The sequence below is a fragment of the Myxine glutinosa genome, chromosome 12 (genome assembly GCF_964187855.1).
Source record: "Myxine glutinosa chromosome 12, kmMyxGlut1.1, whole genome shotgun sequence".
NCBI lineage: Eukaryota > Metazoa > Chordata > Myxini > Myxiniformes > Myxinidae > Myxine > Myxine glutinosa.
In genome coordinates, this window is record NC_136272.1 from 22,988,455 (window position 1) to 23,001,098 (window position 12,644).

General features: G+C 41.2%; 1 protein-coding gene across 1 annotated transcript in view; it reads left to right on the plus strand.

The window, feature by feature from the left end:
* Positions 1–12,644, plus strand: part of CFAP70 (cilia and flagella associated protein 70) — a 65,466-nt gene that overhangs the window by 38,850 nt on the left and 13,972 nt on the right. Inside the window, exon 22 of the mRNA XM_068133068.2 lies at positions 4,356–4,445. Coding sequence (XP_067989169.2) covers positions 4,356–4,445 — 90 coding nt within the window. The remainder of the gene's footprint in view (positions 1–4,355; positions 4,446–12,644) is intronic.

Here is a 12,644-nt window from a genome sequence, read left to right on the forward strand (position 1 = left end):
CAGTTTTAATATCATTAATTTTATCAATAATAATTCTTATATTATCAATAATATTTAATTTAATATCATTCAGTAATATCAATTTCAATAACAATTTAAATTCAATTTAATATCAATTCAGTTTTAATATCATTAATTTTATCAATAATATTTGTTTTATTATCAATAATATTTAATTTAATATCATTCAGTAATATCAATTTCAGTAAAATTTCAATTCAATTAAATTTTATATTAAATTCAATAACAATATAAATTCAATTTAATATCAATTCAGTTTTAATATCATTAATTTTATCAATAATAATTCTTATATTATCAATAATATTTCATTTAATATCATTCAGTAATATCAATTTCAGTAAAATTTCAATTCAATTAAATTTTATATTAAATTCAATGACAATATCAATTCAATTTAATATCAATTCAGTTTTAATATCGTTAATTTTATCAATAATATTTATTTTATTATCAATAATATTTAATTTAATATCATTCAGTAATATCAATTTCAGTAAAATTTCAATTCAATTAAATTTTATATTAAATTCAATGACAATATCAATTCAATTTAATATCAATTCAGTTTTAATATCATTAATTTTATCAATAATATTTATTTTATTATCAATAATATTTAATTTAATATCATTCAGTAATATCAATTTCAGTAAAATTTCTATTCAATTTAATTGAATATTAAATTCAATGACAATATCAATTCAATTTAATATCAATTCAGTTTTAATATCATTAATTTTATCAATAATATTTATTTTATTATCAATAATATTTAATTTAATATCATTCAGTAATATCAATTTCAGTAAAATTTCAATTCAATTAAATTTTATATTAAATTCAATGACAATATCAATTCAATTTAATATCAATTCAGTTTTAATATCATTAATTTTATCAATAATATTTATTTTATTATCAATAATATTTAATTTAATATCATTCAGTAATATCAATTTCAGTAAAATTTCTATTCAATTTAATTGAATATTAAATTCAATGACAATATCAATTCAATTTAATATCAATTCAGTTTTAATATCATTAATTTTATCAATAATATTTATTTTATTATCAATAATATTTAATTTAATATCATTCAGTAATATCAATTTCAGTAAAATTTCTATTCAATTTAATTGAATATTAAATTCAATGACAATATCAATTCAATTTAATATCAATTCAGTTTTAATATCATTAATTTTATCAATAATATTTATTTTATTATCAATAATATTTAATTTAATATCATTCAGTAATATCAATTTCAGTAAAATTTCTATTCAATTTAATTGAATATTAAATTCAATTAACAATATAAATTCTAATTTAAATCCCACAATATCAGTGCAAATGATATCAAATCATTTTGAGGTCTAGATGTGGTGAATGATGCCTGATCAATTTAAAATATCTGCACAATGCCAACCTTAATTGACCTTCATCAATACATATGGGTTTTTTTCCACGAAAATAATTGCTGTTAGAGAAGATGGCATTGAGATCAATCATTATATCCACGTGGTCATTTGAACTCCATGACAACAGCGTGACAGTCGAGGCGTTTAAATACAGCACACTAATTGTGACACGAGTGCTGGACTCCACGCTGGCACACTGTTTACAGCAGGGCGGGTGTCATTAACATTCCCTCAAATGCTCCAACCCAGTGTCAGGTGTCCGGGGATGCAGCTGCCTTTAGAAGGGCAGGAAGTGGCAGGGTGGTGAGGCAGTTCTCCTCCAAATAGCGTTTGCGTATAGGGAGCATGTGATATGTCATCTGAAGCCCCGTGGGGCAGCGTTTGCACAATTCGAAATTCTTGTCTTTTTCAGGGTCATCATTTTGAATTTACGTTTCAATGCTGATTCAATTCAGACTTTCAAATACAGTAGAGTTTTTACAACAGTCTTTGGATATTTCATTTTTGCTCATTCGTTTAGCTTCTCCCTGGAGTCACTCCAAGGACCGAGCACACTGAGCTGATGACTAAACTCTACCGCTCTCTCAACAATGGATGGAGGCAGTCTCAGAGAGATGTTAGCGCCGTCTTTCTGGGCATATCTCGAGCACTTGACCCAGTCTGCCACCCCACCATGCCATCCAAACTCTCAGCCTACAGCATCCAAGGACAGCTCCTCTCATGGCTTACTCACTTCCTCCCTCGTTGTCAGTTCCTGGCTCTCAATGGGATCATCCCATCTCTCCCTTAAGGCTGAAGTGCCCCCAATGTAGTGCCTTAGATCCAGTCTTGGTCTTCATCTTCATCAGCAATATTTGTGATTATCTGGAAAAATACTCTTATCTTTTCGCTGATGACTCCACTTTTTCTCATGTAATATTTCATCCATAATCCCATGAAATAGGCAGACCACAGCCTCTTCACTCTTTGCAAACCATGATACAATCAGGAGCTGGCCCGACACATGGAATATGCTTCCTCAAACCCTGACAAATCTCACACTCGCTATCTGTCTCTCTGATCTGGAAAACCCTTTCATTCACTTCCTTAACAAATTTCTTGAACAATTTCAGTCACCAAAACATTTGGGCCTTGTACCCTCATCCATGATCTCTCTTGGACAAATCACATATCCTTGACTTTCCAAGCCACTTCTGGGCATCCTCTGTTGTACAAAGGCTTTTCGAACCTTTAGCAACATGCAATGTCTTCTTCGCAGCTCACTGCCATCCCCTTTGCCATGCTTCACACCTTGTTTCACACCTTCACTTCACACCTCGATGCCGTGGAGACCACGGCCCTCAAAATGATTAAAATCTCCTGTGATGAAGCTGATCTCTGGACCTGTTACTCTTGCATTGCAGACAGGGTGCAGGTCTCACTGTCTGCTACCGCCTCCTTTCTGGTCTTGCACCTTCTGCCCTATGCATGCTTTGTCTCCCTCCCCCAATCCCCCACTTCCCCAGGTTTCCGCAGAGTGCACATGATCTCCTAGTAACCCTCTTCTGGAAAATAACTCCCAAAATCCAGGTTGTGACTTCAGGGCACCACGTGTACTTGTCTAGTTGTGCATTAAAAAGTACAGGTTGTCAAGTTGTAAAAGTATAAAATCAAAATAAGAAACATACAAATGTTTACTTACTGTCAAAAATGGTTTTCAGTGAACACCACAAAGTCTTCTGGAAACGCGTTTCCAAATTGGGCTTTGAAAATCAGGAACAGACGGCATTACTCACAAGGTAAAATCTTCCTCAGTGATCTCAGCTATGGTAAATGCAGTGATGACAGCAGTGATCAAGGCACCAGGTTTGCTGTTCTCTCAAGCGCAGACACTTTAGCTGCCTCTCTGTCTCTGGTCTCACATCTGTCGTCCATATCACCTTTACTTGTTTGTTCATTTATACAATACACATCTGATCCTCACTGCCTCAGCGTCAACATACTCACAATACCATTTCATTCTCTGTTCTGTCATCTTGTTCTTCCTTGGGCCTTGTTTCTTTATAGAAAAAAAAAAAACTTCTCACTACAATGGGTGCCAAAATCAAGACTCTATATTCACCTTCACTCTTTCATTCCTCTTTTCTCCCGCCTCTGGAACAAACTCCATCACTCTCTTCAATCCCACTCCTCCCTCCAGGTCTTTAAAACAGCTGTTCACCACCATCTCTTATCTTCCCCCATCCAAAACCTTGATCTTTTCTACCCCCGCTAATTCACCCCAGATCCACTTTTTTGAAATTCCGACTTCTTTCCTGGAAGTCCTTGGTGTCCTTGTATTTTATACCTCTCCCCCCCCCCCCCCCCATTCCCATGCCTCCTCCCCCCAAGCCCTCTCCCTCCCACAGATCTCCCGATGTCCCTGCTCTCAAATGTTTTACTTGTGTGCTTCCCCCTCTCTCCCCATCTTGTCTCCCGCTCCCTTTATTTCGTGTTATGTGTCCGTTTTTTTGTTTTTTTTTGTCATTAATGCCAGCTCTTACATGAGCCTCGATCTTGTATCCCAAAAAATAAAATAAAAATAAATAAATAAATGGGTGAATGCTTTGGAATGCTAACCTCGGATGATTTATACATGTAAACATCGTGTGTGAAAGTACAATATGATAATACAATACAGTACTTTGTTATCATATTAATGTGCAATTTTATGGAAAGACGAAACCAGTTCCTGTCATTTGGATTCATATCTGAAGCTCATGTCAAAATTGAAACTTGGTTAAAATGCATTGACTGTATTCCTCACCGGTGACTGAAACACAACCATGTGATGTTACTGCATAGTGTACGATGTTAATACATAATACGCTCTACAAAAACACCCCAGACAGTATTACATCCACAACAATGTTGTTTTTATCGTTGCAGTTTAAAAAAGCCAAGCAAATGTATCTCCTGGCTTGTAAAAGTTATCCATCCCAATTTTCCTGCCTAGGAGCTGGAATCGCTTGCTACAGGGTAAGGAAAACGTTTTCTCAACCTTGTAACATCGCTTTCTAATGGTTGTAAAACGAGAAAATATGAACCTGAATAATGTATTGTCTAAATCGAATATAGGTAATAATAGGTAATAATGTATTGTCGAAATCATGTCTAAATAATAGGTAGTTGGGGTCAGCTCACACTCTTGACAGAGCACCGGACACTCCAGTTATGTCTCCATGGCTGAGAATCGACCTCGGATCAGTCTTCACTGTCGCAGGTTGCTGTAGGTTAGGGTACCATTTATCCAGAGGAGCGGAACGCAATGGCCTACTCCTCTGAAAGACACTGAGGGGTCTTTAACATACACCAGTCATTGTTTGCAGACCACCGAGATTAAGACCGCATCCTCCAAAGGATGGTGCACTCATTGGGTGCCATTATATAGTCAGTTGAACTCTGATTAGACAACACAATAGGATGAGATGACAAGACTACCAATGCGTGTCCTGGGACATTCAAAAAGTTCAAAAACGTCCCCCCGCCTGTTTGCTTGTGCCTGTGACCTAACCCTGCATACTACCAACACGTATGCAAAATTTGGTGGAGATCAGGCCAGCCCTGCTTTTTTCTATGATTTTCAGATGTGCATACAGTATATACAGAGGGGTCTTTAATTTTTAATATTGTAAGATATTACAATATTATTTGTAAGATATTGTAAGATATTGTAAGATATATATATATATATATATATATATATACCGAGTTAGGCTAACAGGATGGCCTTGTAGGTATGCACACTGCACAGTCTCGGTTTGAATCCTGATCCAGCTAAAAAATAATAATAATAATAATTCCTGTTTCCTGTTTATAAAAATTGCCGATGAGTTAGTCTCCAATGCGCTTCTGCATATACTTGCATACACATACATACGCATACATATACTTACGCTCACATCCGGGGTCTGCCTAGCAGGCACGTAAGACATCGGCCATTATAAAGCTCGCAGTCTTAAGTGTGGAAAATCTCCGAGGAGAATTCAGATGGCTCAATAGCTCAGTGGGCTGTCACCGCGAAAGTGATGGAGGCCCTTGGTTCGAGTCCCGTGTTGAGTCAGAGTTTTTCACACTTAACCTACGCAGGAATTAAATTTCTGTTTATAAAAATTATATATATATAAATATACCTAGTTGGGCTAACAGGATGGCCTTGTAGGTATGCACAGTCTCGGTTTGAATCCTGATCTAGCTAAAATAAATATATTAATAATAATAACTAGAACTGCCACTTTAAAACTGCTGGCAGTGATGACCGGTTTACTCGCACCCACTTTTGATACAACCCCACTTTTGATACAACCCCACTTTTGATACAACCCCACTTTTGATACAACCCCACAACACAACACAACACTCCCCCACCCCCCACAACACAACACAACACAACACAACACAACACAACACAACACAACAATCCCCCACACCCCACAACACAACACAACACAACACTCCCCCACCCCCCACCCCCCAAAACACAACACAACACAACACAACACTCCCCCACCCCCCACAATACAACACAAAACACTCCCCCCCCCCCCACCCCTAACACCCACAAACACACACATCCACACATCCACACACATGCACATCCACACATCCACACACACACACACACACACATACACACATCCCCCCACCCCCAACACACACACATACACACACACGCACACCCCTCCACACATATACATACACACACACACACACACATATCCAACCCCCCCTCCTCCACATGCACACCCCAACCCCTCCCCACACACACATATCCACCCCCCCCCCCACACCCACACACACATCCACACACACACATCCACACACACACATCCCCCCACACACATCCCGACACACACATTCCCCCCACACACACCCACACCCACACACACATCCCCCCTTCACACACACACACACACACACACACACACACACATCTGCCCCCCCCTCCATACGCACACACACACAGACACACACACACACATACACACATCCCCAGAACCCCCCCCCCCCCCACACACACACACACACCCTCCCCCCCACCACACACCCTCCCCCCCCCACCACACACACACGCACACACACAAACACACACACACAAACACACGCACACATACCGCCACCCCCCCACCCCTAACACACACACACACGCACACACACACACACATCCCTCCCCCCCACCCCCCCACACCCACACACACATCCACACATGTCAATCCATGCACTGATTGCAGAAAAAGCCATTTTAAAAAGAAAATTAACATGAAATTGCAGACAGAATTAATTATTTTATCTGAGAAGCCAAACCGATTCTTCTTCTTCCTTAGTTACTCACAACTTTGTGTGAAATGCGATCGATTTTTTAAAAATCAGAATTTGAAAAAAATCTGTTTCATTCCTTTGTTAATAGACCTCAGCTATTGACAAATCTTCAATTGGAATTTCATTTGAGGTTGAAATGACCGCGGGAGATCGTGTGACAGTGATCACGTCCTGGAGGACACAACGATTCTTCTTCTTCTTTAGTTTGCTAACGACTTTGTGTGAATTGCGATCGATTAAAAAAAAAATCAGAATTTCACCAAATCTGTTTTCATTCGTTTGTTTATATGCCTCACCTATTGAGAAATCTGCAATTGAAATTTTATTTGAGGTTCAAATGACCGCGGGAGATCGCGTTGTCGTGACCATGTTCTGGAAGGACAAAATGGTAGGTTTCTTCTTCTTCTTTCAACAATAAAGACTTATAGCTTCGAGACCATACATCCAATCATCTGGAAATTTTGCATACTTCTTCCGCTTGATGCGCACTACATTGCATTAAAAATTCAAGTCGATCCATGCAGTGGTTCAAGAGTTACAAGCTTTTTAAAATGTAACTTCCATTATTTATTGTGGCCAAACCATGTGACTTATCAAAACGTCTCAAGTAACATTGAAACATGCCCCCATGAGGAACATTTTTGTAAAGTTTCCACTCGATATCTCCACAAATTATGGAGGTGATATCATTTCTAGTTTGAGCTTAAAAACGTCATAACTCTGAAACCATGTGTCGGATGACATCATGCTCGGAGGCTTTTTTGTGCGTCATGGGTGTGCGAATATGCATGCTAAGTTTGGGCTCGATCCGTTCAGCCGTTGCGGAGAAAAAGGGGTTTCTGTGTTTTTTCACGAAAGACAAGATGGCGGCCGAACCATGTGACGTATGACTGCCAAATATTTTGCATTCTGAGTTTTTTTTAACTAAGCAACTGGGAAAAAAATCCCATTTTCGGGGGAGAAAATGTTTTGTTTGACGAATTCTAACCTCTTAACGTTAGCATTTCTAATATACTCGATACACATGTCTTTTATTCCCATTGAAGAGTTCTTTAGAATGAGCCATTCCTCAAATTTTTCCATTGAGCGGTTTGGGAGATACAGAGGGGCAAAGTTGAATGTGTTTTACAAGATGGCGCCCATACCACGTGACCTATGACGTCATAATTAGCATTAAAAAATTATAGGAGCCTAGCCGATCATTTGATCAAAATTTGCTGTCAATCCGACCAGCGGTTGCTGAGAACATTAATTATGAAGTTTTCGGAGGTGCAAAATAGGGCGGAAGAATAATAATAAGAAAAACTCTAGCAGTAATAATAGGTTACTCTCCATTTAATGGAGAGTAAACCTAATAATAATGTCATTCCGGTGTTTCACAGGTATCAATATGTGTGTCGTCCCGTCTTCCGGCATTAGTGAGTGGACGTTAAATATCCCTTGGTGTCCATCATGAAGAGTAGGAGAGTTGTCGCCGGCACTCTGAACAAATTACAAATTTCTGTGCTAACCACTGCTGGGAGAGGGATGGAAAACATTACATTACCTATTAATTACACTAGCAACAGTACCCGCCCTACGGGCGGGGCTTCAATTTGGAAGCCCAAATGAAAAGGTAAAATATCAGAAATTGAAGGCTTTTTTGTTTTAAACGATTCATATAAACATCCGTTGAATCATATCACACGCAAATCATCAAAATCTAAACAGTACATGGCTAAACAGTACATGGACGATTACGTACCACGTACGTCTCGCGTCTCGCTCGCTCTCATGTTGTCCCGATAATTATCCTTCCACAGGTTCACCTACGGAAACCTTGTTACGACTTTTACTTCCTCTAGACAGTCACGTTCGCTCATCTTTTCGGTGCACCAGCACGAGCTGAGAGCGGCCCATGCAGGGGCTGATCGGAGGATCTCATCAAACCGTCCGATCGGTAGTAGCAACGGGCGGTGTGTACAAAGGGCAGGGACTTAATCAACGCGAGCTGATGACTCGCGCTTACTGGGAATTCCTCGTTCGTGGGACACTGTCTCAAGCCCCAGTCCCCATCACGGATGGGGCTCAGCGGTTTACCCGAGCCTGACGGCGAAGGGCAAGTGTAGCGCGTACAAGGCAAGTGTAGCGCAAGTGTAGCGCGTACATGCTGGCCCGTCCAGTGTAGCGCGTGTGCGGCCCCGGACATCGAAGGGCATTAAACATTCATTAAACATTTAACGTTCATTAAAGGATTATGAAATGAAAAACATTACGAAATTACATTCACACCGTCACGTCAAACACTACCATGAACACATACATCGTCACAACATTGTCACAATGAGAACATCGTCACAATGAACGTTATGCGAACGCGAATGTTATGCGTGAGTCCAAACCTGAGAATGCTGGAGACCAAAACTGAAATTGGGAAAACTAAATAGTCTATTTTACTCCCAGGGGTCCCAGGATTACCCACCCAAAATATCTTTGCGATTGGTTCAGCAGTTTTTACGGTACCTTCGAACAGACAGACGGACATTTGGTGAATTATAGTAAGATTATTACATTACAATTATTACATTATTACATTATTAATTAATTACATTATTACATTACAATTATTACATTATTAATTAATTACATTATTACATTACAATTATTACATTATTAATTAATTACATTATTACATTATTATTACATATTACATCATTATTACATTATTATATATTACATTATTATTAATTACATTATTGTAATTACATTACATCATTATTATTATTATTATTACCCATTACATCAACATTACATTACCATTACAAACAAACATTACAAACAAACAATTACCCATCATTACCCTGGCCTAGAATTGCTTCCTGAGAACCAATGCCCTGCAACAGAGTATGGTACATTGTGACGGATATACCTCGTTAAACATTTTCAGCGTGTCTGCAATCCTTGTATCTCGTTCGTACAACTTTTTGAATACTCCACTTATAATGCCGAAATCCCTTTCACCAATTTCCTCAAGCCGACTCCAGCAGAGATTGTAAAGACGAGCTCAAGGGCCCATCTACGGCAGGCACTGAAGTACAGTGCTACTCAAACAGCTCATATAACCATGTTCTGTGATCGTTGTTTCAAATTGTTTCTTTGTTTCAAATTAAATTATTTTGTGTGACATATACCTTTCCAATTTACCCAAAAAAATTTGTATACAAGATCGAGGCTCGTGTAAGAGCTAACATCAATTACAAAAAAAAAAAAAACGTACACACAAACATACAATAAAGGGAGCAGGAGACAAGCTGGGGAGAGAGAGGGAAGCACACAAGTACAACAACAGAGAACAGGGACATCGGGAGATCTGTGGGAGGGAGAGGGCTTGGGGGGAGGAGGTGGCCGGGGATGGGGGGGAAGGTAGGGGGAGGGGATTAAATTTTAGCTTCAGTTTCCCATCCTCTTCTAGGCTAACACACACAGCACCAGGGGGTCGCTATTTCGGCTACAGATGCACTACATGGCCAAAAGTATGCGGAGACCCCTTCTAATTAGTGGATTTGGCTATTTCAGCCACACCCATTGCTGACAGGTATATATAATCAAGCACACAACCATGCAATCTCCATAGACAAACATTGGCAGTAGAATGGGCCATACTGAAGAGCTCAGTGACTTTCAACGTAGCCTGTCAAAGGGTGGAGGAGCTCCCTGTGAGCCAACGGCCTTCCATATCCGGTGCCCAACTGTGTCTGAGGACGTCCTGCTGCAGTCGGGTTACCTCTTTCCAGGAGGTTGGTGGCAGGATTTGAACTCCGGCCACCATAAAAACATGTCATTCCACAACACGCACAAATAACACAACTAAAAAAAAAACCACTCCTGTGAGTACCTCCAGTGCAGCTGCCCTTAGCAGGACAACTCACCGGATGACGGGATTGGGGCAAAGCCTTCGGGACCCCTATTCTTTGATAATATGAGGAAAAGCAAGGGGTAACTTTCCTGGGTTGGGTTGTGGAGGTGTGTGTCGGGGTGGTGCTGAGGCGTTGTCCACCAGACGACAGTCTCCTTGGTCCAAATATTTTTCACATTTCACTAATCTCACCAAAGAAGGATGCTTTTCTATACACATGCCAGCCGAACATGGCCCATATGCTCGGCACGTTACACACTCCCGATTCAACAATCCCATGGCTCTCTTCCCAAACCAAGAGTCCACAAATCATAACTGAACATCTGTGAAAGATCACTCTCACACCATCACTTTCCACAGAGGCTCTAATGGTTGTCCGGCACGCTATGTCCATTCCTGTCCATGCGGATCGACCCGCATCCATAGACCAGCACAGCATGGCAGGTCATCACATGCTGGCTGTCTCAGAGTCTCAGGGAGAGGGTGCCAGGCCGCATGCCCGGATAGTCATCACATCAGGCCCATGTTGGCCGTCTGTGGTGCCACCACCAAAGCGCGACCCACAACACCTCCCCCTAGTGTGGACCTCATATATGCCATCCAAGGCACCTGAGGAACCACCTCGGACCCCCTGGAGGTCTTAACCCCTACCAGGATCTGGTGACCCTGCCGGCCCGAGCCACCCGCTTGGGCGGCGCCCCGATGGAAAGGGACGCCACACTCCACCAGACCCCCCGTGGGGCCCAGGTCATACCATGCCACCCATGGTTGGACCCCACATCCAAATCCTGCCAGCCCAGCCCCCTCAGCTGGCTGGCATTACAAAATTTTGAAAGGGGAAACTTTTCCCCGAGGCCATCCCCATTGACCTCTCCTGGTCCACATTCCGCAGCCCGAGGACCAACTCCCCCCCATGGCTGCTCCACATCCAATTCCCATTTCAATTTAACTTTATTTTTCCTTTTAAAAATTTTGACCCCAGGTGTCCAACAACCACAGCTACAGGTAACAACCCCTACCACAGGTTGTTCTGCCCCTCCCTGCAGCTGTTCCAAATTCCCTACGGGGACCAAATCGTCTTAGGCTCGATCTCCCGACTCTCCAAAGTCCAAATCCAGCTCGGAGCCAACACACTCCCCCTGCTGGGTATTCAATTTCGGAGCCTCCTGTACCCAATCATTGTGCATGGTGAGGGTCCCATCGGTCACCTTGACCTCAACAACCGACCGACTCACCTCAACCCCCAAGCTACTTTGGGCCTGGTCAGACTTGTCCTCCATGGGACTGTCCCAGGTCCCCAACTGCTCCTGCATCACATCACTCACCCTTTCATTATCCATTTGCGGCCCCCACAGGCCTTTCTCAATGAACCCCCGCTCCTGCTCCGTTACACGGGCTTCCAACCCCGTTACCTCTTCGGTCAATTCACCCCCCCCCCCCCTGTTGTTGTCGCATTCTGGCATCCACCCCGCCCCGATAGCCCTCCAGGTCTCCATTTGCTTTATCAATTCGGGTATTCGTGGCACTAATTCTATCCTCCAACTTTTCCCCCATTCGGACAGCCTGGGTCATGCCCTCCTCTATTTTTGACATTAATTCTTCCCGTTTAAGTTCAATTTCTACCCCCATGGACTTTTCCATCTCCCCCACTTTAGTTTCTACTTTAACCTCAAATTCCCCCAGTCTGTCCGTAATTTGGTTCTGCACTCTCCCTTCTATGCCATCAATTCGTTCCCCCAGCTGCTGTGCCATTTCCCCAATTTTTCCTTCCAATTGTTCATTCCTTTCCTTCATTTCATTCCCTAGTTCATTCATTTGCTCATTCATCCCCTCCATTTCCCCCTCCAATCCATCAATTCTATTTTTCATTCCTTCAATTTGTTCTTTCAATCCCTCCTTCAATCCATCAATTTGCACCTCCAATTCTCCCTTTAATCCTTCAATGTTTTTGGTTTGGGCAATCA